At 40.0% G+C, this 27,464-nt stretch overlaps 1 protein-coding gene across 5 annotated transcripts in view; it reads left to right on the forward strand.

Moving 5' to 3' along the window:
• Window positions 1-27,464, forward strand: part of LOC132407433 (nuclear receptor subfamily 6 group A member 1-like) — a 297,024-nt gene that overhangs the window by 225,023 nt on the left and 44,537 nt on the right. For 4 of the 5 annotated variants that reach the window (XM_059993924.1, XM_059993925.1, XM_059993926.1 and 1 more), the window contains one exon: window positions 21,850-21,905. In XM_059993924.1, the coding sequence (XP_059849907.1) occupies window positions 21,850-21,905 (56 nt within the window). Of the gene's footprint in view, window positions 1-6,433; window positions 8,615-8,892; window positions 9,047-21,849; window positions 21,906-27,464 lie in introns of those variants that run through there. The other variant, XR_009516476.1, reaches the window with a different exon arrangement.

Genomic DNA, 27,464 nt, shown 5'->3' on the forward strand with positions numbered 1-27,464 from the left:
CTCTGCTGGGTTGGCAGATGAGGTTGTTTCAGCCCGCGGGGTTGAGTTTACTCCGGAAGGGAGTTGCCCAGAGAGTACCTGGGAGAATCAGGGGAATTTAGAATTTGGACCGGGTCCGTGTATTGAAAGCCTGGAAGAGGCAAATGTCCCGTTTGACTGTGTCCAAGATGTGGATGCACGTGGTACTGAACCTAGTAATGGAGCTCAGAAAAAGACTGAGGTATTTGATTCAGTTGAACAGGAATGCAGTCCTTGTGGGTCAGATAGACGAGGTTCAGTGAAGAAAGGGCTAACCTTGGTAATAGTGGGAAGTGAGAGTTCCCAGGTGTTTGTGCTCGAAGGTGTGTTAAAAGTTAGTGGGGAGATGAATATTATTATTGAAGGAGAAGGGAAATATGTAGTTCCAAAATTGAATGAAGAAAATTTAAAGGCTGGACTGGTATCAAAAGCAGCAATCAGGCTACAGAGACAATGGCATGGTACCACACAGCCTGTGAATCAATTACAGGTTGAGTTGGAAGGTAACGGGGCCCCACACGCTATTGTTATTCCAAAGTGTGGTGTGAAAAGGCAGAATTTGAAATGCTGTTTGAACAAAGATTTTAAACTCAAAACTAATAGCCTCAAGGGTCCTGAAGAGAAAAGTAGTAACTTGTGTAAAATGAAAGAATTGGGTGGAAATTCAGAAGATGGTCTAAGTTTGGAACACATTGTTGATAAAATAACTCCTATGAAAGGAGCAGGCGAAAGCCTATTTCACCAGGGTGCACAAGCTCCCCACGTGGGAATTAACCGGAAAAGAGGCGAGAGTTAATGGGTGTCAGAAACACACTGAGTCTCGTTGTCAGAAACACACTGAGTCTCAGCAATTTGCAGAACGGTAAACTTTATTTTTCGAGTCTGCAGAGTCGGACCCAACCAGCTCCTGCTAGATTGAGTGCCGAATTACACTTTGCACAGTTTTTTATACCCTACTTGTTTACGATTTTGTGAGTTGCACCCATGTGAGGTGCAGACATTCTTCCTTAATCTCATTACAAAATTACAATTGTGACTACCCTTTGGCCCACTTATCAGCCTCAGCGCATTAACACCGTTATTGTTCAACCATTAAGCATGTCTTCCCGTTACCTGTATCGCTTCTTTAATCAGCAAGCTATTGTTTCATCCTGATTTTGCAAATTGGTTTATACGTTGCCCTGCAAGTTGCTTTGCACGTTCTTTCTGTGTCAGCACATTCTAAATGGACTCCTTAAGAATCATTTCTCTCAATGGGACACCATTTTTAAATGGCAGAAGCCTGTTTTAAGGGATTTTGACAAAGCATGTGAATAATAAAAGACAACCCCCATGGAAGCCTGCCTGTTAAGTTTGAAAGCAACATAAAGATTAGTATTTGCATGAACTTTTGTAGTATACCTGTAAGATAAGATCACAACTCTTTAGTTTTTGTTGGCTAAAGAAAAAAATAAGACCTACAAATAGGTGGTTATTAAATTGGACTGATGCTACAGGACTTTAGTAAGGTACAAGATGTTAAAATATTAAAGGAAGTGACAATGTAATTGGTAACCATCTAGATACTGAATTGGATGTATAACTGTATTACTCTGTAGAAAAAAACTTTTGTTTGGTGTTGGATTCTAAAATTCTGTAAGACTATTACTTTGTTTTTTTCCGATGGTGAAAAACGCGTTGAAGAAAGGGGGTGTTACGCCTGTACCCCCCCCCCCTTTTTGAGAACCGCAAGATCGCTATTAAGTCAGGTCAGGAGACCCAGGAAATGAGAGAGAGACGTTGGAATGTCTTGGCCCCAGCGATACAAGCCACGGAAAAGGTCATTGTCTCTTGGAGACGGAATTGTGTATTGAATACTGTACTTCATGGAAACCCTCAGGCAACGTGGGCTGGTTGGGGGATGGCATCATTCCACCCTGATTGACATCTGAGACCCTGTGAGTCAGGATAAAAGAGGGTCTGGGGAACAGCCCTGGAGACGCACCAGAAGAAACGCTAGAACTCCTGTAACAGCGTAATAGCGAAAGCCGGTGGAAATGCCCACGTGCGTCCTTTTCCATTTGCTTCGGAATTGGTGGGTCTTGCCACGGAAGAACGGCTTTAGCTAACACAAAGGAGAAATCAGCCCCAACGACTCTCGAAGGATCAACATCATAAAAGGAATGGGCAAGTCTTAATCCGTCTCTCTCTCCAACCAAAAGCTGCAGGTTGAATGAACTTTAGTGATTTTTATATTTCCATCGGACAATACATTATCCCCTAGACAACGATAGAGCTATTTCTTATTGATTATTATTATACCCGCGCTTTTAGATTTAGTATTGATGACGTATATTATATGTATGTTTGCATTGATACTATTTTTGTGTATTTTTATCAATAAATACTGTTAAAAAATAGTACCATCAGACTTCAATGGACCTCTCTATCTTTGCTGATAAGTGACCCAGTTACGGGGTACGTAACAGATGCAAGATTATCTTATTCATATTTTACCATGGCATGCCCAGGCTAAAATCTGTGACACACCAGGAGTGCACCTACATTTGTGGAGAACCAAGTAATCATCGGATGGGCAGCACAGTAGCATTGCAAGTAGAGCTGCTTCTCACAGTACTAGTGACCCAGGTGCTGCCGGTATGGAATTTGCATAATTTTCCTGTGACCAAATGAGATTCCTCTTGAGTGTTCTAGTTTACTCCCACATTTCCAAAAGGTTATTTGGTCACTGTGAATTGCAACTATAGTGTTTGAATGGTAGTGGTAGAATCTGGGAAGAGCTGTTGGGAAAGTGGAGAGGAAAAATAAAAGGAATAACATAAGATTAATATAAATCAGTAGTTGATGGTATGAACTCAGTAGATTGCAGGACCACCTTTTGTACTATATTTTAGAGATACTGCTTGGTAACAGAGCCTTGCTCTCCAGTGAGTCCACACAGCCTAATTACACCCATATAACCAATTAACCTATACATATTACTGTGTAGTTAGGTATAGCTCAAATCTATTTGCTGATGATACAACCATTGTTGGTAGAATATCAGGTGGTGATGGGAGGGTGTACAGGAGTGAGATATGCCAACTAGTGGAGTGGTGCTGCAGCAACAACCTGGTACTCAACGTCAGTAAGACAAAAGAGCTGATTGTGGACTTCACGAAGGAACATATACCAATTCTCTTAGATAGAGTGGATAGAGTGACCAGCTTCAAGTTCCTGGGTGTCAAGATCTCTGAAGAGCTAGCCTGGTTCCAACATATTGATGTAGTTATGAAAAAAACAAGACAGTGGCTATACTTCATTAGGAGTTTGAAGAGATTTGGCATGGCAACAAATATACTTAAAGACTTCTATATCGTTGTACTGTGGAGAGCATTCTGACAGGCTGCATCACTGTCTGGTATGGAGGGGCTACTGCACAGGACTGAAAGAAGCTGCAGAAGGTTGTCAATCTAGTCAGCTCCATCATGGGCACTAGTCTACAAAGTACCCAGGACATCTTTCAGGAGCAGTGTCTCAGAAAGGCAGCATCCATTATTAAGGACCTCCAGTACCCAGGGTTTTCTCACTGTTACCATCAGGTAGGAGATACAGAAGCCTGAAGGCACACATTCAGCGATTCAGGAACAGCTTCTTCCCCTCTGCCATCTGAATCCTAAATGGACATAGAATCTTTGGACATTACCTCACTTTTTTTAATATACAGTATTCCTGTTTTTGCATGTTTAAAAAAAATCTGTTCAATATATGCAATTGATTTACTTGTTTATTTATTATTATTTTTCTCTGCTAGATTATGTATTGCATTGAACTGCTGCTGCTAAGTTAACAAATTTCATGTCTTATGTCAGTGATAATAAACCTGATTCTGATTCTGGAATGTGGGAGGAGACTGGAGCACTTGGAAGAAACACAACTGGTCAAAGGGAGAGCTTATTAACTCCTTACAGACAGCAGTAGAATTGAACTCAAATCACTGTCACTGTAATAGGATTATTATGCTAACTGCTATACCAATGTGTCACCCCAAATACTGTGACTCCTAACTTTTAAAATTCTTAGTTTAAAGGATAAGCATTGGCAGGAGAAAGGTGACATATGAAAATTAATTCATAAGCATACTTCCATTTAACCTGTATATTCTGCTTACTGGCAATCACTTGGCTCATTAAATGCGACCAATTGGACATAACCATTGACACCTGCTGTTTTGAGAAGTTGGTTCTATTTTTATTTGTGGAAAATCACACCATAGGTGAGTTCCGGAGAATGAAGTGAGGGTGTGGTTACTATGTTATATCTAATAATTGTGAAGAACTGACTCCCAATAGTGGTATAGATTATTGCTTTGTGTCTTTAGTGGACAAAGGAAAAGAAAGACAAGCTCTGTAATACTGGCTCTCTTTTGATTTTGGATTTTAAGTGTTGGGGGGGGTGGAGAATGAAAATGGGCAAGCATTAAGAATGGCACATAAATGACTTTATTGTGCCTATATTCACCTCCCCCCCCCCAATGTTTTTTTTCTGCAAGTACAGTTTGGCCTTGTCTGCTCTCTGGTACCTGTGAAATCATTAGATGGTTTGGGTATAATCATTTAGTTTTGTTATTAGGAGTGTTATGCTTTGTAACTCCAAAACACAAAAAAAACTAATAGGATGAAAAACAAGGAGTCCAAAAGTAGAATTTAACTTCTTTATTACTTTAAGAAAGGCACGCATGTATCACATGGTGGCATGATGACATATGCCATTTACGTGCTTTCACATAAAACCTGCAATACATTCTGTAAACAACAAAGAACATTTAATCAAACAATATATTTACAAGATTACTCAAATATTACTCAAGCATTAAGGACACAATAACGAAGGCAAAAGGCAAGATCATAGGTTATTGTGATGTGCTCTATCACTGATTCCAAACTCTCAAAATTATCTTTTTGAAGTTCTTGGACTGAATAATACATTACAGTTTATCTGAGTTGGATTGAGTGAGAAGGTTTGCAGACAGGTATTATCAGGGGCCCCCACCACCCAGGTCTTGCTCTCCTCTTGATGCTCCCATCAGGAAGAAGGCTTGCAGCCTCAAGGTTCACACCTGCAGGTTCAGGGACAGTTATTACCCCTCAACCATCAGGCTCCTGATCTAGAGAGATAACTTCACTCAACTTCTTTTGCCCCACCACTGAAATGTTCCCACAACCTAAGGACTCACTCTTAAGGCCTCTTCATCTCAAGTTCTCAATTTTTTTTACTTATTTATTACTATTATTTCTATTGTCTCTTTGTATTTGCACAGTTCATTGATCTATTATAGTTATTGGATTTATTGAGTATACCTTCAAGAAAATGAATCCTAGTATTGTACATGGTGACATATGTTCTTTGATAATAAGTTTACTTTGAACTTTGATTTGATTCCAAGACCTTCTGTTTCTTCTACTTGGGAAATTATTATTACACACTCCATAATGTCAACATAATGTCATATTGTGTTAGTCAGCAGTAATAGTATAATGTTTATGCATGCACAATTCAGAACTATGAGATTTATTTCTGCACTCTGTCCCTTTGTCTCAGGCTTCTTCAAAGCCACCTAGTATTTAGCAGGGTCCATTCTATAAAAATAGAGAGAGGATCTATTTGTCAGTCCTTTAATCGCTGTTGATTTTTTTCCATATATTTCATGTAATAGTTAAACAACATCAATTCAAGTTAATACATTAATAGATGCCAGAATCCACGAATTTGCTTCACATTGATTTTGTATATGGGATCAGATAATGGGGTTAATGCTCTTTGTGCTGTCTTTACGACAGTTATTTAGTTTATAATATTTTCGCTTAGTAATTCATTCAATAGTATTTTCTAGTTAGAATTAGAAGTGTTTAAAGCATATTCATTGCATGTAAAATATATCGGCATGCGATGACGTCACATCCGGTTTCGCCGCGTCTTGTGGGAAAACACCGGTTTGAAATTAGCGCGAGGGTGGGGGCTTTCCACGAGGCTCACCTGAGCACAAGCAGTTTTGCAGGCATGAGAAATCACAGTGAGAGCAACGCTTTTTCACCATATGTTAATGTGAAGAGTGAACAGTAAATGGTTAATCTTACTGCGATCTGGTTCTTATTAACTGTGGTTTATCCGGACGTTAAATTCGGCGTTCGTTACACCCTAGTGATCCTGTTAGAGGTAACGACGGTAGATAATGTTTATGCTTTCGTTAGTTAAAGAGTCGCAGATAGTTTGCATGGAAGTGTATTTAAAGTAGTCAATGGAGCAGGTAAACTCTCCCTGTATACTGCACCTTAGTGTAATGTAGTTATAGTCACCTTTGCAAGTATTTACACTTGAAATGTGATATTAAGGAAGGAACAAATACTGTATCAATCTTGTATTGTTTTATCAACAGTTTTCACCATATGTTAATGTGAAGAGTGAACAGTAAATGGTTAATCTTACTGCGATCTGGTTCTTATTAACTGTGGTTTATCCGGACGTTAAATTCGGCGTTTCGTTACACCCGAAGGAGAACGTGACAGTGAAAAAGCGGCATTATCAGGTGTTTCAAGTGCTGCAATGTCAGCTCAATCCAGCATCAAGTCGACGCCGCCCAGCGACAAGGGCAGTAAACCGACATCAAGTAAGCCCACCCAGGCGTTATCAGGTGTTCCAAGTGCTGCAATGTCAGCTCGATCCGGGATCAAGTCGATGGCGCCCAGCGACAAGGGCAGTAGAACGACATCAAGTAAGTCCGCACAGGCAAGAGCCAAGGCAGAAGCCGCCAAGGTGCGACTGCATTACGCCAAACAAGAAGCAGTTTTGAAAATTAAACTGGCTGCCAGAGAAGCCGAAAGGGCCGCCAGAAAGGCAGAAGCCGCCAAGGTGCTACTGCGTTACGCCAGACAAGAAGCAGTTTGGAAAATGAAACTGACCACCAGAGAAGCCGAAATCCAGAAAGAAAAGGCTGCCAGACAAAGAGAAGAGGCCGCCAGAGAAGCCGAAACCCAGTTGGAAATGACAAAAATATCGACAGAGTTGCATGTGCTGCAGCTAGAAGGAGAAAGAGAAGCTGCCAGGGTGGAAGCAAAGTACATAGAACAAGCTGAAGGGTCGCGTGATCTGACCAAAGTAAGATCTACTTTAGAAAGGACCAGACTGGAACGCACAAGCGACTATGTACAATATCAAATAGACAGGCAGGCTCGTCTCCCCTCTCCATACGTATTCGATAACTTCCCCAGCTACGAGGAACCTCAGAGAGTCACGGTTGCATCACATCCATACGAGGAAGGAAATTTACCCTCACGGCTCCGTGATGAAGTCAAGAATGAAAGAACCGACAACGCTCCTTCACCCCCACAACAGGACGGCGGGGAGGGAGAGGTTCACTCCAGGACAACAATTGTCAGCTCGAACTGTACAGAAGTTTGCGGTCAAACTCAGTCAAGCCGTTCTTGTTCCGAGATCTGCCTCACTGAGGTGTACCCTAAAGAAGCACAACAAGACATTACCAAGCGTAAAGTAACCGACGAGACGCTAGGTCAGTCAGTTTTCGTTCAAACCGAGGACGGAAACAAACTTGCACAATCAGCTCAAGATACCATTTCTTTAAAACCCAAAGACACCAAGGTCTTCAGAGATGAAGCAAATAATGGGGTTGCCCCATTGCCAATCAGAGAACCACGCCAGCGCTCACCAGATAACAAAGAGCAGGCAGTCAAACGGTTCACGTCCTTACGGAAAACCCAGAAAAGGAAACCTGAGATGCAGCAACGCACCCGATTGGCCCACGAGGTACTGTGCACCCTAATGGCAGAGGTCACAGCCATTATAAACGCACAATCATTCCTACCTGTGTCTTCTGACCCAGAAAACCCCTTTATACTTTCGCCATCAACGCTCCTTACGCAGAAGGCAAGAGCACCTCCTCCACCAGGAGACTTCTCAGACAAGGATTTGTACACAAAGCAATGGAGACAAGTCCAGGCTCTGGCAAATCAGTTCTGGCCTCGCTGGAGACAAAAATATCTACCTTCGTTGCAACAGAGACGAAAGTGGACAAAACCCCGAAGGAATCTTCAAGTTGGAGACTTAGTCCTGCTCAGGGACAAGCAAGTCGCTCGCAACAGCTGGCCAACTGCCAGAATCACTGCTACATTCCCTAGCGAGGATGGACATGTCAGGAAGATCGAATTGAAGACTACCGACCAAGGCGATGTGAAAATTTACCAAGGGCCAGTTACAGAAGTTATTCTACTTCTACCCAATGACTGATTAAGTTTTGTACTCTGCTCATTGTGACCTTACGAAGGTCAAGCGGGGAGTGTGCTGTCTTTACGACAGTTATTTAGTTTATAATATTTTCGCTTAGTAATTCATTCAATAGTATTTTCTAGTTAGAATTAGAAGTGTTTAAAGCATATTCATTGCATGTAAAATATATCGGCATGCGATGACGTCACATCCGGTTTCGCCGCGTCTTGTGGGAAAACACCGGTTTGAAATTAGCGCGAGGGTGGGGGCTTTCCACGAGGCTCACCTGAGCACAAGCAGTTTTGCAGGCATGAGAAATCACAGTGAGAGCAACGCTGTAAGTTAATAGATAATCGATATATTGAACTAAGATGTTAATAGTGATCCTGTTAGAGGTAACGACGGTAGATAATGTTTATGCTTTCGTTAGTTAAAGAGTCGCAGATAGTTTGCATGGAAGTGTATTTAAAGTAGTCAATGGAGCAGGTAAACTCTCCCTGTATACTGCACCTTAGTGTAATGTAGTTATAGTCACCTTTGCAAGTATTTACACTTGAAATGTGATATTAAGGAAGGAACAAATACTGTATCAATCTTGTATTGTTTTATCAACAGTTTTCACCATATGTTAATGTGAAGAGTGAACAGTAAATGGTTAATCTTACTGCGATCTGGTTCTTATTAACTGTGGTTTATCCGGACGTTAAATTCGGCGTTTCGTTACACCCGAAGGAGAACGTGACACTCTTTTTAACAAAGGTGGTACAAGATGATGTAGCCCTATAATCTAAAGGCTGATTGGTCCGCTTGGTAGCATCACATTTCCTCCTACACATTTCTGGTTGCTTCTTCTCCGCCATGTTTGTAGGCTGTGCATACACCGATACGAAATAGATGAACCAAATCGTCAAATCTACCTGCTGAAATGCAAAAATGTTTGAAATGCATTTCCTTGTCCATGTCTCTCACAAAGAAACTCAACACAGTGGCATAGAAATCCCACCGCCAATGAGCGTTTTGGTGCACACCAACGCATGCTTGCTACGGCGTAGAGTGATGCAGAAGTGAAAATTAGGGTTATGGCATAGGCTGCGGCATAGCCCCTACGCACAAGTATGAATCAGCCTTAATCTGGGAGACAAATTCTGGAAAGGTGTAATAATAACAGGGTTGTTGTGGTGGGAGAATTTAATCTCCCAAATATTAATTGTTATCTCCCTAGAGCAAGGGGTTTAGATGGGGTGGAGTTTGTTAGGTGTGTTCAGGAAGGTTTCCGGCACAATATGTAGATAAGCCTACAAGAGGAGAGGCTGTACTTGATCTGGTATTGGGAAATCAGGTGTCGGGTCTCTCAGTGGGAGAACATTTTGGAGATAGTGATCACAATTCAATCTCATTTACCATAGCATTGGAGAGGGATAGGAACAGACAAGTTAGGAAAGTGTTTAATTAGATTAAGGGGAAATATGAAGCTATCAGGCAGGAACTTGGAAACATAAATTGGGAACAGATGTTCTCAGGGAAACGTACGGCAGAAATGTAGCAAATGTTCAGGGGATATTTGCGTGGCATTCTGCATAGATACATTCAATGAAACAGGGAAAGGATGGTAGGGTACAGGAACCATGCTGTACAAAGGATGTTGAAAGTCTAGTCAAGAAGAAAAAAGCTTACGAAAGGTTCAAAAAAAAGTAATGATGGAGATCTAGAAGATTAGCTAGCAGGAAGGAGCTTAAGAATGAAATTAGGAGAGCCAGAAGAGGCCACGCGAAGGCCTTGGCAAGCAGGATTAAAGAAAACCAAGGCATTCTATGAGTATGTGAAGAGCAAGAGGATAAGACATGAGAGAATAGGACCAATCAATTGTGATAGTGGAAAAGTGTGTAGGGAACCAGAGGAGATAGCAGAGGTACTTAATGAATACTTTGCTTCAGTATTCACTATGATCTTGGCGATTGTAGGGATGACTTACAGTGGATTGAAACACTTGAGCATATAGACATTAAGGCAGAAGATGTGCTGGAGCTTTTGGAAAGCATCAAGTTGGGTAAGTCTCTGGGACCGGATGAGAAGTACCCCGGGCTACTGTGGGCAGCGAGGGAGGAGATTGCTGAGCCTCTGGCAATGATCTTTGCATCATCAATGGGGACAGGAGAGGTTCCAGAGGATTGGAGGGTTGCAGATGTTGTTCCCTTATTCAAGAAAGGGAGTAGAGATAGCCAGGAAATTATAGACCAGTGAGTTTTACTTCAGTGGTTGGTAAGAGAGGCAAGATTTAATGAACATTGGAGAGGCATAATATGATTAGGATGGCTTGGGTAGGTCATACCTTATGAGCCTGATTGAATTTTCTGAGGATGTGACTAAACACGTTGATGAAGGTAGAGCAGTATATCTAGTGTATATGAATATCAGCAAGGCATTTGATAAGGTATCCAATGCAAGGATTATTGAGAAAGTAAGGAGGCATGGGATCCAAGGGGACCTTGCTTTGTAGATCCAAATTTGGCTTGCCTACAGAAAGCAAAGGGTGGTTATAATTGGGTCATATTCTGCATGGAGATCGGTGACCAGTGGTGTACCTCGGGGTTCTGTTCTGGGACCTCTTCTCTTCGTGATTTTTATAAATGACCTGGATAAGGAAGTGGAGGGAATGGTTAGTAAATTTGCTGATGACTCAAAGGTAGGGGGTGTTGTGAATAGTGTGGTGGGCTGTCAGAGGTTACAGTGGGACATTAATAGGATGCAAAATTGGGCTGAGAAGCGGCAGATAGAGATCAACCCAGATAAGTGTGTGGTGATTCATTTTAGTAGGTCAAATATGATGGCAGAATATAGTATTAATGGTAAGACTCTTGGCAGTGTGGAGGATCAGAGAGGTCTTGGGGTCAGAGCCCACAGGACATTCAAAGCTGCTGCACAGGTTGACTCTGGTTTAGAAGGCATATACAACCGTGGGATTGAGTATAAGAGCCAAGAGGTAATGTTACAGGTATACAGGACCCTGGTCAAACCCCACTTGGAGTATTGTTCTCAGTTCTGGTCACCTACAGGAAGGATGTGGAAACTATAGAAAGGGTGCAGAGGAGATTTACAAGGATGTTTCCTAGATTGGGGAGCATGCCATACGAGAATAGGTTGAGTGAACTTGGCTTTTTCTCCTTGGATGAGAGGTAACCTGATAGAGATATAAGATGATGAGGGGCATTGATCGTGTGGATAGTCAGAAGCTTTTTTCCAGGGCTGAAATGGCTAACATGAGAGGGCACAGTTTTAAGGTGCTTGGAAGGAGGTATAAAGGAGATGTCAGGGGTAAGTTTTTTTACTCAGAGAGTGGTGAGTGTGGGGAATGGGCTGCCGGCGATGATGGTCGAGGCAGATACGATAGGGCCTTTTAAGAGACTCCTGGATAGGTACGTGGAGCTTAGAAAAATAGAGGGCTGTGGGTAACCATAAATAATTTATAAAATAAGTACATGTTTGGCACAGCATTGTGGGCTGCAGGGCCTGCATTGTGCTGTAGTTTTTCTATGTTTCTAAGCCCAGTTCAAACAGAGACTAGCAGTAATCAAATAGTAAAAGGGCAATGAATGGTTTGTTGTTTCTGCAACACATTGTTATGTTCACATGTGATCTTCTGCCTTATCACTCCATTGATTAACATTGAAATGGAATCTAGTGATTTACGTGCAGTATTCCTTTGTCTAATCTGACATGTCTAGGAATAGGGTCAGCCGGGTTGGTTGGTGGAAAACGGAACTTGCAATTTATAAATAGAGATTGTTGCTACTGCTACACCTATTTGGTAATTCTCTTAAGGATGTTCATCATTTTACCAATAATTTTCAGTTGCTATGGACCTTTGAGATCTTCTGTGGCATATTAATGCCAGCCTGGGAAAGCACTATTTTGAAGGTGAGAATAATGCCAGCCACACTATCCTTGCTAGTGTAGCTGGGTTTAGCAACACTTGAAGGGGTGAATATCTTTCATTGTGCTGTTACTCTTTTACAAGGCTGACATTTAACAAAACAGTGCAGAAAGGCAAACAAGCCATATGTTTCTGTATTTCAAAGTCAGTCTGGGCAGTGGAAATGAAGTGTTATCCAGTTATAGTACTGCACATTAAATCAAATTAGTTTATACATATGATCGCAACCTGACCTAGAGCAGTGAAGTAGATTGATATTCTGTTAGTGCTGTGTATGGTGTAGCAGCCAAGGACTCTTTATTTATATTTGTTAAAAACAGTGGAAAAAGATGGAGTTCTATTGCTTTCTTTTAAGGAACTAATGAATTCCATGGGTTGAGAAAAGGTCAACCAGCCAGCCAGGTTGAATAATAGGCTGGGAGATCTGACATACAGTACTGTGCAAAAGTCTTGGGCACAGATACAGTGCCTATAAAAAGTATTCGCTCGCCCTTGGAGTTTTTCATGTTTTATTGTTTTTCAGCATTGAATCACAGTGTATTTAATTTGGCTTTTTTGACACTGATCAACAAAAAAAAGACTGTGTCAAAGTGAAAACAGATGGTTACAAAGCAATCTTAATTAATTACAAATATAAAACACAAAATAATTGAATGCATAAATACTCCCCCCCCCCCCACCCCACCAAGTCAGTATTTAGTAGATGCACATTTGGCAGTAATTATAGCCCAAGGCTGTGTAGACAGGTCTTTATCAGATTTGTGCATCAGGACACTGCAATTTTTTCTCATTCTTCTTTACAAAACTGCTCAAGCTCTGTCAGATTAAATGGGGATCGTGAATGAACAGCCCTTTTGAAGTTCAGTCACAAATTCTCAATTGGGATTAAGTCTGGACTCTGACTTGACCACTCCAGGGCATTAACTTTGTTGTTTTAAAACCATTCCTGTGTAGCTCTGGCTTTATGCTTGGGGTCACTGTCTTGCAGAAAACAAATCTCCCAAGTCACCTACTGCATCAAGTTTTCCTCCAGGATTTCCCTGTATTCATTTTATCCTCTACCTTCACAAGCCTTCCAGGGCCTGTTGCAGTGAAGCATCCCCAGAGCGTGATGCAGCCACCACTAAGCTTCACAGTAAGGATGTGTTTTCTTGATGATGTGCGGTGTCTGGCTTATACCAAATATAGCGTTTAAAATTATGACCAAAAAGCACAAATTTGGTTTCATCAAACCACAGTACCTTCTTCCAGTTGACTTTGGAGTCTCCCACATGCCTTCTGACAAACTCTACCCGAGATTTCATACAAGTTTTTTTTTCAAAAGTTGCTTTCTCTTTGCCACTCTCCTATAAAGCTGTGACTGGAGAAGCACCCATAAGCACTCTCCCATCTCAGCCACTGAAGCTTGTAACTCCGCCAGAGTTGTCATAGGCTCTTGATGGCCTCCCTCACTAGTCCCCTTTTTGCCCAGTCACTCAGTTTTTGGGGATGGCGTGCTCTAGTCAGATTTACAGCTATGCCATATTCTTTACATTTCTTGATGATTGTCTTGACTGTATTACAAAAGATAATCAGTGACTTGGAAGTTTTCTTGTATTCATCTCCTGGCTTGTGCTTTTCAATAAACTTTTTGTGGAGTTACTTGGAATATTCTTTTTGTATTCATTGTGTATTTTTTTGTCAGGCTATTGATTCACCAGCAATTGGATCTTCCATATACAGGCGTATTTTTACTACAATCAATTGAAACACCTTGTCTCTCCATTTGGAGATGTGGAGGTGATTACCATTTAACTAATTATGTGACTTCTAAGGCCAGTTGGCTGCACCATTGATGATTTGGTGTGCCATATTAAAGGGGTTGAATACTTGTGCAATCAATTATTTTGTGTTTTGTATTTGTAATTAATTTCGATCACTTTGAACAGATCTGTTTTCACTTGGACACGAAAGAGTCTTTTTCTTTTGATTAGGGTCAAAAAAAGCCAAATTAAATCCACTGTTATTCAATGTTGTAAAACAATAAAACATGAAAACTTCCGGGGGGGGGGGGGGGGGAGTTGAATACTTTTAATAGGCACTGTATATACCTAGGATGCCTAAGACTTGTGCACAGTTTTGTCAGAATCAGGTTTCTTATCACAGGCATGTGTTAAATATTTTAACTTAGTGGCAGCAGTTCAATGCAATGCATAATATAGAAGAAAATAATAATAATAAAAAATAAGTATATCAATTACAATATGCTTATATTGAATAGATTAAAAACCATGCAAAAACAGAAATAATGTATATTTTAAAAAGTGAGGTAGTGTTCAAGGGTTCAATGTCTTTTTAGGAATCAGATGGCAGAGGGGAAGAAGCTGCTCCTGAATTGCTGAGTAGGTGCCTTCAGTCTTCTGCACCTTCTACCTGATGGTAACAGTGAGAAAAGGGCATGCAAACTTGCCCTTTAGGTGCTGTTAAGGTGCTGGAGGTCCTTAATAATGGACACTGCCTTTCTGAGACACTGCTCCTTGAAGGTGTCCTGGGTACTTTGTAGGCTAGGACCCAAGTTGGAGCCGACTAAATTGACAACCCTCTGCTGCTTCTTTCGGTCCTGTGCAGTAGCACCCCCCCACTCCCATACCACACAGCGATGCCTGTCAGAATGCTCTCCAAAGTACATCTATAGAAGTTTTTGAGTGTATTTGTTGATTTACCAAATCCCTTCAAACTCCTAATGAAGTATAGCTGCTGTCTTGCCTTCTTTATAACTGCATTATGATGTTGGGACCAGGTTTGATCCTCAGAGATATTGACACCCAGGAACTTGAAACTGCTCATTCTCTTCACTTCTGATCCTTATGGGGATTGGTATGTGTTCCTTCGTCTTACCCTTCCTGAAGTCCACAATCAGCTCTTTTGTCTTGTTGAGTGCCAGGTCATCTTGTTTCGTCTTGTTGAGTGCCAGTTTGTTGCTGTGACACCACTCCACTAGTTAGCATTATCTTGCTATTGTACACCCTCTCGTCACCATCTGAGATTCTGCCAACAATGGTCAGATCATCAGCAAATTTATAGCAATATAAGCAATATATATCTCATCTGCAATGTCAGAGAGAGAGAGAGAGAGAGTTTGTAAATCTGGTGGGAATAAAGGATCAACACATGCAAACTGCTGGAGGAACTCAACAGGCCAGGTCACATCTATGGAAAAAAATATAGTTGACGTTTCAGGCCAGTCTTGCCGAAGGATTCCAACCTGAAACGTTGACTACATTTTTCTATAGATGCTGCCTGGCCTGCTGAGTTCCTCCAGCATTTTGTGTATGTTGGTCAGATTTCCAGCATCTGCAGATTTTCTTTTGTTTGGGGAGCAAAGGATTTTGGGAATTGTGAAGGTGGAGTTTCACAGGAGGGATGTGGGACAGGTGGCTGAGAAGTGTCAGGTGGGGGGTGTTGTGGGTGTAGACACACCCAGCCCTGAGGCACCAGGCAAGGTCACTTGATTCCAAACAATTGGTTTATTGATCTGTACAGAATGTCTTCTGCTGTTTCCTGCTGTCTCCTCCTCGTTTTCCCTTTTTCCAACTATAGTTCTTCTCTCTCCACCCCCTTCCCACTCTCAGTCCACAACAGAGACCCATATCAGAATCAGGTTTATCATCACTCACATATGTCATGAAATTAGTTTTCTTTGTGGCAGCAGTATAGTGCGATTACTGTAGTACTATGCAGAAGTCTTAGGTAAACCAGCTATATACAGTGGTGCGAGAAAATTCTTGAACCCTGTAGAATTTTCTGTTTCTGCATAACTATGACCTAAAATGTGATCAGGTCTTCACGCAATAAATAAAGAGAATCCAATTAAATAAATAACACAAATCATTATACTTGTTCATTTATTTATTGAGAAAAATTATCCAATATTACATTTGTAAGTATGTGAATCTTTGCTTTGAGTAACTGGTGTTACCCCTTTATACTGTAGTAACTTGAAACAAGAATTTCAGGTAACTGTTGATCAGACCTGTACATTGGCTTGGAGGAATTTTAGGCCGTTCCTCCTTACTTCATCTCTGGGATGTTGGTGGGCTTCCTTACATGAACTGCTTGCTTCAGGTCTTTACATAATTTTCTTATAGGATTGTCAGGACTTTGACTCAGCCATTCCAAAACACGAATTTTCTTCTTTTTAAACCATTCTGTTATTGATTTACTCTAGCATTTTGAATCATTGTCTTGTTGCATTATCCAAATTTTAGTAAGCTTCGGGTGACAGCCTGCTACCTTGACATTCTCCTATAAACTGTCTTGAAACAATCTTGAATTCATTGGTCCTTCAATGATTGCAAGCTGTCCAGGCCTGAGGCAGCAAAGCAACCCCAAACCATGATGTTCCTTCCACCATGCTTCACAGTTGGAATGAGAATTTGGTGTTGGTGTGCAATGCCCTTTTTCCACCAAACTTAGCAATGTGCACTTCTGTCAAAAAGTTCAACTTTTGTCTCATCTGTCCACAGAACATTGTCCCAGAAGCATTGTAGGATATTCAGGTGGTCTTTTGCAAACTTGAGATGTGCAGCAGTGTGGTTTTTGTTATTTTGGAGAGCAGTGGTTTCCTCTGTGGTGTCCTTCCATGAACACCATTCTTGTTCAGTGATTTTATTGTAGTGGACACATGAACAGAGATTTTAGCAAGTTCTAGAGATTTCTGCAAGTTTTTTGCTGTTACCCTTGGGTTCTTTTTCACCTCCTTCAGCATTGCATGTTCTGCTCTTGGTGTGATCTTTGCTAGATGCCTACTCCTAGGGAGAGTAGCAACAGTGTTGAGTTTCCTCCATTTGAAGACAATTTCTGTTACTGTAGACTGATGAACACTCAGGTCTTTTAGAAATGCTTTTGTAGCCTTTTCCAGCTTCGTGCATCTCTATAATTCTCCTAATGTCCTCTGAAAGTTGTTTTGATTGAGGCATGGTGCACATAAACAGATCTTTCTTGAGAAGAGCAGGCTCTGTCAGTAGCTTGCCTTTGTGTCTTTTATACAGGAGGGCACCTGTACAACCCAGACCTCTAGTCTCACCTCATTGATTGGAACACCTGACTCCAAATAGCTTTTGTAGAAGGCATTACCCCAGAGGTTCACATACTTTTTCCAACAAATACATGTAATTTTGGATAATTTTTCTCAATAAAAGTAAATGAGCAAGTATAATGTATTTTGTGTTATTTGATTAGATTTTCTTTATCTAGTTTTAGGACTTGCGTGAAGATCTGATCACAAACTTAATTGCACCATTGTATATGTGCCTGGGACTTTTGCATAATACTGCATCTTCCAAAACTGATTTTTAAAGATGCTGAAAAATAAAATGTGTAAAATATGAAACTTCCTATTTGCATATGATTACACTGAACTAACGAGTATAAAGGTAGTATGTTCTTGCATCTGTGATCCATACAATTTCAGATCTTTACTCCCCAGATATAGTGATAATCATAATTTCTATCTGTTTGGGATTAAATCACATTTTCAGTCACAGGTAATACAATGCAGTCATTACCAATAGTGAGAAATCTTAAGTGTTAACAGTATATATCATTAAGCATTAATAGGTTGGGGTCTCTGAGTGTCTGAGGTCAGTTTGCTGGAACTGTGAGGCAGCAGTTCTACTAGCTGTACTAGTCTTTTGAATTAAGAGTTTTGTTTACAGACTTAGCATTTACAAAAAAGACCCAGAAGTATCAGTGAATGTATTTGTTTGTGAAAATGAAATTGGACCAACCTGTTTCTTAAATGGGAGCCTTTTTTTTTTTGGACAGCTTCCTGGTACGCTTTTGACTTAAAATGACTTTATGACTCACAGAAATCCTTTCTCCTCCCCTGTGCCTGAATTGGTGGTCCAATGGAATCCAACTTTTCCCTTGTGTTTATTGAGCATTTAGATCACACCAATAGTTCTCTTATGAGATGTCAATGAGCCTTTGGTTCTAGTTTCATAATAGAACGCTTGCCCTATGAAGTGACAAAATCTTGCATTGAGGTAAAAGCTTTGTCCCAGTTTAATAATTTTAAAAGTAATTAAAATTAATAAAATCTGTGAACTTTCTCTTCATCACTGAGCACTGTAGAGTTTTGGAATTTTGCTTTAATCTGATGTCCTTCTAGAGAAACAAAAAAATATATAAATCAAAACAAAACAGCTATATACCATATAAGAGTTGGGACATTATGTTGCAGTTGTACATCTTCTTGTTGAGGCTACATTTGGAGTACTGTGTACAGTTCTGATCACTATTGTTGGCGAGATTAAGTGACATCTTAATTATTGGGAAAGAATGCATAAAAAGATTTATGAGAATGTTGCTAGTACTCTGAGTTGGGTTGGGGATGAGTTCTGGGGGCAGGATGGACAGGCTAGCCCTTGTTCCTTGGAATGTAGGAAACTGAGCAATGTAGTATAGAGATGTATAAAATCATGATGGAGGTGGTTAGGATGAATGCACAGTCTTTTCCCCCCAAGAAATCCAAAGCTACAGGGCATAGATTTAAGGTGAGATGGAAAGGAATTAAAAGGAATCTTGAGGGGCAACTTTGTGCAGAAAGTAATGAATATGTGGAACAACCTGCCAGAGTAAATAGTTGCAGAAGATGCAATAATGACAGTTAAAAGACATTTGGATATGGATAGGAAAGGTCTAGAGCTGTGGTTTCCAACCTGGAGTCGATGGACCCAATGCTTAATGGTATTGGTCCATGGCATAAAAATAAGGTTGGGAACCCCTGGTTTAGAGGGGAATAGGACTAATTGAGGTGGCCACTTGGTTGATGGGGATGAACTGGGCTGTGGGCCCATTTCTGTGCTATGTTACATAATGAACCAGAGGTGATTCAGGAGTTTAAGGTTAAAAAGCCCTTAGGAACCAGTGATAACAAAATGATTGAGTTCAACTTGAAATTTGATAGGGAGAAAGTAAAGTCTGAAGTAGCAGTATTTCAGTGGAGTATGGGAAATTACAGTGGTATGAGAGAGGAGTTGGCCAAAATAAATTTGAAGGAGCTGCTGGCAGGGACGACAGCAGGGCAGCAATGGCATGAGTTTCTGGGAAAAATGAGGGAAGTATAGGATAGATGTATTCCAAAAACGAAGAAATACTCAAATGGCAAAATAGTACAACTGTTGCTGACAAAGTAAGTCAAACCTAATGTAAAAGCAAAAGAGAGGACATACAACAAAGCAAAAATTAGCGAGAAGATAGAGAATTGGGGAGCTTTTAAAAACCTAGAGAGCAACTAAAAGAATCATTAGAAGGAAAAAGATGAAATAGGAAAGCAAGCTAGCAAACAATATCAATATGGATAGTAAAAGCTTTTTCAAGTATGTAAAAAAATAAGAGAGATGAGAGTAGATGTAGGGCTGTTAAGAAATGAGGCTGGAGAAATAATAATGGGGACAAGGAGATGACAAATGAACTAAATCAGTATTTTGCATCAGTCCTCACTGTGGAAGACACTAGCAGTGTGCCAGATGTTGTGGTTTGTAAAGGAAGAGAAGTGAGCACAGTTACTAGAAAAAGCTGAAATTCCTGAAGGTACATAAGTCACCTGGACCAGATGAACTGGACCCTAGGGTTCTGAAAGAGGTAGCAGTAGAAATAGTGGAGGCGTTAATAATGATCTTCCAAAAATCATTGAACTCTGGCATGATGCCGGAGGACTGGAAAATTGCAAATGTCACTTCACTCCTTAAGAAAGGAAGAAGGCAGCAGAAAGGAAATTATAGACCCTCAGTGGTTGGGAAGATGTTGGAGTCAATTGTTGAGGATGAGGTTATGGTACTTGGTGATACAGGTCAAGGTAGGACAAAGTTGGCATACTTAAGGGGAAATCTTGCCTGATGAACCTGTTTGAATTCTTTGAGGAGATTACAAGTAGAGTAGACAAAGGGGATGCAGTGGATGTTGTATGTTTGGATTTTCAGAGGGCCTTTCTCAAGGTGCCACACATATGACTCTGCTTACCAAGTTAAAAGCCCATGGTATTACAGTAAAGTTACTAGTGTGGTTAGAGCTTTGGCTGATTGGTAGAATGCAGCGAGTGGGAATAAAAGGATCCTTGTCTGGTTGGCTGCCAGTGACTAGTGGTATTCCACAAGGGTCGGTGTTGGGACCACTTCTTTTTATGCAGTATATCAATGATTTAGCTGATGGCTTTGTTGCCAAGTTTGCAGATGATACGAAGATTGGTGGAGGGGCAGGTATTGAGGAAACAAGCAAGTTGCAGAAGGACTTGGACAGATTAGGAGAATGGGCAAGAAAGTTGGAAATGAAATACAATGTTGGCAAATGCATGGTCATGCATTTTGGTGGTAGGAATAAATGTGCAGGTTATTTTCTAAACAGGAAGAAAATCCAAAAAAAAAGATGCAAAGGAACTCGGGAATCCTGCAGAACACCCTAAAGGTTAACTTGCAGGTTGAGTAGGTGGTGAGGAAGGCAAATGCAATGTTGGCATTCATTTCAAGAGGTCTAGAATACAAGAGCAGAGATGTGATACTGAGGCTTTAAAAGGAACTGGTGAGGCCACACACTGAGTATTGTGAACAGTTTTGGGCTCCTCATCTAAGAAAAGATGTGCTGATTCCAGGAATGAAAGGGTTATTATATGAGGAATGTTTGATAGCTCTGGGTCTATACTCACTGGAGTTTAGAAGGTCGAGGGGTAAAGTATCTCATTGTTTCCCATGGTGGGGGGAGTCTAGGACAGGAGGGCACAACCTCAGGATAGAGGGGCATCTATTCAAACCACAGATGTGGAGAAATTTCTTTAGCCAGTGGTTGGAGGATTTGTGGAATTTGTTACCACAGGCAGGTGCGGAACCAGGTTGTTGGGTGTATTTAAGGCAGGGATTGATAGGCTCTTGATTGGACAGGACATCAAAGGTTGCAGGGATAAGGCTGGAGAATGGGATTGAGGAGGGTAATCAAGGGATCAGCCACGAATGATAGCGGAGCAGACTTAATGGGCCAAATGACCAAATTTTAGTGAATGTTTTTAAAAAATTTTTAAATGTTTTTTCTAAAATAATAGCTTTGAGACTGTGACACATTAAGTGATGGGATACATAGCTTCATTGCCTTTTTAAAAAAAGGCCAAGTAAGTGTAAATTCTTTAGTTACAGAAGACCTGATTTATGGAAATCCAACTTTGTGAAAAATTTCCCATCAAGAATTATAGGAAGTTTATGCAGAGTGATACAATATGTGTATCAATAGGAAATGGAAGGTAGGATGGGGCAGTACTGTGAGAGATAGATCCAAGTAGTACCTTCAGAAGGGGGAGACTCAACAATTTTGGGCATGGGTTTTATCTTGTTTTTAAAGGAAGTTGTTCATTTCTGACTACAGGAAATATTGGTTTACAGACAGGTCTTAGAAATAGATCTGTTATGTAACCCGGGGACTGCCTATACTTTCCTGTAAGATTTGAAGAAACCTATTATTCACTTGTTAATAATTATTTCACAATAATATTGACAGAAATTTGATCATCTTACTGCACTCACAAACTTGTAGGTAAATTCAAATCAAAATCAGTTTTAAGAAATACGCTAATAATTTTATGATAGCTTTAAAAATCACTTCGGTTTTTTTTTCAGCAATCAGGGAGGATGGAATGCCAGGAGGTCGAAACAAAAGTATTGGTCCTATTCAGGTAAGTGATTTTATATCCTATGCAGAATAATAATGAAAGAACTGTGTTTTATTTACATGCTCCACAGTTCAGGAGACTTGGTTCAGTATGTTATGTATATATTTTCCTATTTAATTTAAATGTAATAAAACAAATTTATAAAGGATTAGTTCAGTTATTTTTGGAAAAATGTGTGCTGTTTTTTATTTTTGGTGAAAGAAATGTTCTGATGAGTTCTTGTAACTTTCAAGGGTAAGAGTCAAGAACCAAATAAATAGCAAGTTTGTTCTACCTAGTCACTTTGTTATCAACCCCACTTGCTCTGCTTTCACTCTTTTGATAATGAAGTGTCTAGTGATAAAGACTGTGTATTGATAAAATTGAGGGAGAATTTCATAGCTTTTCAATGTCAAGATTGAATTTTGATGAATACTACATAATTCAAGCTATGAGCAGTATAAAGCTTCCTTTATTTTGTAAAATGTTTCCTTTGTAATTTGGTTTGCTTAAGATAGCCGAATTTCCAGACTATTACTGAAACTTACTTCAGCACATTTTCACTTTTAGTTGTATTGGCTCATGTTTGTTGTAGAAAATTTTAAAATGTACATTTGATTATTCTTACACACAAAATAGTTTCTTCTCAAAGACCTTTAAGTAAATGCAGTTAGTGGGTATTCCACATAATGAATGGCTTGCTCTGGAAACATGCTCTGTTTTGTGGTGAAGCCTGATTCAAATGCAGTGCTTTTAAAAAATGGTGGTAAATTGAGTCAAGCACAAATTGTGCTTAAAGTTTTTTGATAATTTTGTGATATTTACACTAAATTGTCCTTTCTAAAATTGGCACAATAAGGAGAATTTCTCTTTTCCAAATGAGTGTATATCATTCTTTATTCAAGCGGTGGTGGACAACTTGTGTCATGTTCAACTAACTACGCGTGTGTGACTAAGTAGCGAATATTGCCATTTAATTGATCCAAGGCAATATGGAGCCTGGCCTCCACTTGCATGAAGAACAAGCAGTTGCACTTTCCACAAGTGTTACATTCATTTCAGTGCACTTTGCAACTAGCTAAGTAGCAAGGCACAGTGAGAAATAGTTTTTTAAAAAAAGTGTAGATCTTGGATGCTTTAAATTCAGGGAGTTTAGGACTGAGGAAATTATTGGTTCAGTTGAAATTGAGTTTCTGTAAAAGATATGAAGGCTTCGAAGAGAGTACAGAAGGGATTATCAAAGAATTGCAAGGAAGAGGGCCTTTTGTTACATGGATAGATTGGTGAAGCTAAGAATTTTCTCATTAAAACAGAAATGGTTGTGGGGAGATCTAAAAATGTATTTAAAATTGTGGAAGATTTATATAGAAACACTTCCTATCGGAGGAGGAGCAAGAAATAGGAAAAAATTTGAAGGTGATTGCCCAAAGAGTCAAAAGTGGTATGGGGGAGGATTGTTTTTGCATAAAAATGTTGTTGGATCTAGTGTAATAGAGGTAGCATATTTAATTGTGTTGGAAAGTTGCCTACAGAAGAATTTCCAGTGGGAACACAGAGGGGCAAGTGGTGGAATGTAATAGATAATACACTTAAACAAGCAAAGACAGTTTAATTTGTCCTACTATTATATTTGGTAGAAATTAAAGTTAATCATCCTTTAGAGGTCGAAAGCTACCTGCAATTTTCGAACTGCTGACTTTCACATAAATTTGGCCTGGTCAATAAAAAGATCAAGCCTTTAAACCTTTTCTGTAAGTGAACAGCTCATAAATGTCTGAATGATAAATAGGATGACTTTGGAGGTGTCTTTTAAAAGCAAGGATAATATAGGTCCTGGGCAGAGAGTAACACATTTCAAATGTGTTTGGTTGGAGCTGCAGAACAATGAGGTTTGCATCACTGGAAGATTACCAGCACTCCACTTGTTTAAATAAATAACTCTCTTAAACAGTATGTCTTATTTCATTAGATTTATCTTTTAGGCTGACAGTTCCAGGATCACCTTGGAATCAAAAGACACCACTCGGTTTCAGCTGGATAGTCGAAGCTCTCCCTTTTACCTCTACATTCCCCATCAATTTTTTAAAGAAGCTCAAGGACCACTTTGTCAATAACATTTATACAATTGATCAACTGCATCTATCAATTCATTTTGGAAAATTCCTCTTTATCCTGGCATAGTACTCTAAATTTTCTCTTATTTCCTTCCCATTTGCCTTATACACACTTTTTCCATGACTACTCCCTCTTCTCTCTTGCCCTGTGGCTGCTTAGCTCTGCTCCTGGCCTTGTATTTTGTTCTTTTAATTGTTCTTTCACTTGGGATGTTGTCCCTTGTTCTTCCAATGTATCATTATTACATCTGTATAAAAAAATATCTTCAGCTATCTTTGAACATCTCCAGCTTCCCTTTCCTCTTAAGTCCTTGAACATGCTGTTGTCTGCTAAATATGATTGTTTTTATTGGTGGGTTGATGAGAGCAGATTTGAGGATGAGGGGTCAGCACATGAAAAAGAATAACTATTTACTGAAACAGCTTAGACAAAAATATTAATCAGTGAAAGTCAGAAATGGAGGTAGAGTTGTTTCCAGAACTCTGAATGCCTCCACTCAGTTTCTTGACCTTTCTACATATCAGCATCTGATCTTAGTTAAGTCACTGATGATATCTTGGGTGCCTTCTTCAGTTCCTGCTTAATACTGCTGTAATTAACCTCCCTTTATAATGCAAGCATTACCCCATCCCTAGTTGGATGATCTACATAAACACAAGAGTTTCTGCAGATGATGGCAGTCCAGAGCAACACATACAAAATGCTAGAGAGCTCAGCAGGTCAGGCAGCCTATAGAAATGAATAAGCAGTTGACATTTCAGCTGGAGACTCCTCATCAGTCATGATGAAGGACCTTGGCCTGAAATGTCAACTGTTTATTCTTTTCCATATATGCTGCCTGACCTGAATGATCAACATATTGTTTTAAGAAACCCTGCTGTATGCACCTAATAAATTCTGCCCCACCCTGGCACTAAAGGAGTCCCTCTTGATAATGGGGAAGTTAAAGTCACTTACTACAATAGCCTTGCTATTTTTACATTTTCTCATATTGGTTCGGTTAGCTCCCACTGGCTATTGGGGTGCCTACACTATAACTCCATCATAGTGATTACACATTTCTTTTTTGAGTTCTATCCATACTGCTTTTTAGAATGAGTACTCCAAGATATTGTCTCTTGGTACAGCCATGACATTCTTCTTAATCAGTAAAGCAGCTCCCTCATAATACTTGAATCCCTCTGTGCCGTGAAATATCTATACACAGGAACCTTGAGTTGCCAGAACCATTCCTTCTGTACCTTCTCAGTCTCTTCAGCTCCAGACCAATTGCTCTGGGTTTCACTGCCCTCTGACCCAATTCCAGATTAATTTAAATCCTCCTAATAGTGCTAACAACCCTCCCAACAGTGATGCTGGTATCTCTTTAGTTTAGGTATAATTCTTGTTCCGCGTCTATCTGAACTGGAAGGGACCCTAATGCACGTATCTAAAGCCTTCCTTCCTACAGTAGCTTATTAGCTATGCATTTATCCGTCCTTTAGTATTTCTGGCTACACCTGCATGTGGTATAGGGAGTAGTTTTGAGATTGTAGCCCTAAAGATCCTGCTTTTTAACTTTCTGTCAAACTCTCTAAATTCCTATGCAGGACTTCATCTCTCTTCCTGCCTCTGTCATTAGGAGCAATATGGACCATGACCTCTGGCTGCTCATCCTCTCCTTTCACAATGTCCTAAACTCACTTCTTGCTTCACTTGGCACCAGAAAGGCACCACAATATCCTCTAATCTTGTTTGCAGACTTTTGGTTGCTTGCAGTCATTACTATGGCTGTGCTCCTGAATACAGCCTCTCCTACTGCTTGCCTGAGTTTGATTTTCCCCTGCTGTTCCTTATAGAGTCCATTGTGGTACCTCTGATTTGGCTCCTACTGTTGCTTATCCCCAGAAGAGATCCATCCATCCCACCAGTATCCAAAAGTATACATGATAGAGCAGGGAGTAGTCGCAGGAGATTCCTGCACGACCTGCCTGCCCATCCTGGCTGAACCCACAGTGTAACCACCTCTCTGAATCTCTTACCCATGATACTCTCTACCTCCTGTGTGCTCCTCATTGAATCTAACTGATGCTTCAACTGGTCTATGTAGTCTGAGAGGAACTACACAGCTGGACGATCTTGCAAGTGCAGGTGCTAGAGACACTTGTCCTCTCTCTATCTCCCACATTCCACTGGAGGACCATACCAATTAATTGACCATCAGGTCTACTCAAGTTAGTACTGGCCTAAAAGAAAGAATGGGAAAGACCTTAATCTTGAATATCATACCTTGTCTCTGCTCAGCCTCCTTGTTAAAGTCTCATTCATCAACACTCCTGGAGTTATACCATGCACAAAACTTCCACTTCAAAACAGCCCTTTTCAGAATAGCAGCTGCTACAGCTCCAATCTTAAAATTTTACTTTTTCTCCATGCAGGTACTACTGGTGGTCTGAAATTGATTAGTTCTTTCCTGTTCATAGCCTTCATTTCTTCATTTTAAATACCCTCACATTTTTATTATTTCATTTGCCGCTGATGTTTTTTGTGTTTAGTAAACATGTTCAAAGTATTCCTGCTGTTTTGATTAAGAATACTCAATAAAATATGTAGAAGAAAGTTTTTATCTGTTTTTAATTCATCACTTGACCACATTTTGAAATTATTAATCAGTTTTTCTGTTTCCATTTGTGTTTATTTCTTTGTATGATATTCATTTTTATGTTGTTATTCCTGTCTGCTTGTCCTTTAAAAAGTATACCTTTTACTGAATTCCATCCATTAGTGCATTGGTCAAATGATAAAATAAGAATTTCATTCCATAGAAACACCTGAACATTGAGGTCCAAGGCTTTTCCAATAGGGTCTGATTGAAATAAAACATGCACAACTTCAAAACCAGGTAATGGAACATTGTGACATTGCTGGGGTCATGGTAGCCTTTGGGTAAGTGGCTTAGGTTACTAATTGGAAAGCAAGAGGATGAAAATCTGAGAAACAAGATCATGGAGATCTGGAATTTGAGAATCATGAAAGTAGGGAATAGAATATGATACTTGAGTTGTAGAAATCCAAGGAATTGGGGAGTATTGATGTAGCACTGATCATATTCACAAACACAAGAAAATCTGATACTGGAAATCCAAAACAACACACACAAAATGCCGGAGGAACTCAGCAGGCCAGGCAGCATCTATGGAAAAGAGTATCAGTTGACATTTCAAGCTGAGATCCTTCTTCAGGACTGGAAAGGAAGGGGTGAAGTCAGAGAAGAAGATGGGTGGCAGATGATAGATGAAACCAGGAGAGGATGAATTGTTCATATTTATTCATATTTGGAAGCCACACTCCTTGGATGTGACATTAAATTCTGTTTTTTTTAAATCACTGCTGCACTCCACATTAGAGTAGCTTACTAACTGTCTTGGTTGAGCTTAGCAGGTTATTCACATTTAGGATTGGTGTAACCTAAACTTGAGCTGATGGCTT

Source organism: Hypanus sabinus, chromosome 18 (genome assembly GCF_030144855.1).
Source record: "Hypanus sabinus isolate sHypSab1 chromosome 18, sHypSab1.hap1, whole genome shotgun sequence".
Taxonomy (NCBI): Eukaryota; Metazoa; Chordata; class Chondrichthyes; order Myliobatiformes; family Dasyatidae; genus Hypanus; species Hypanus sabinus.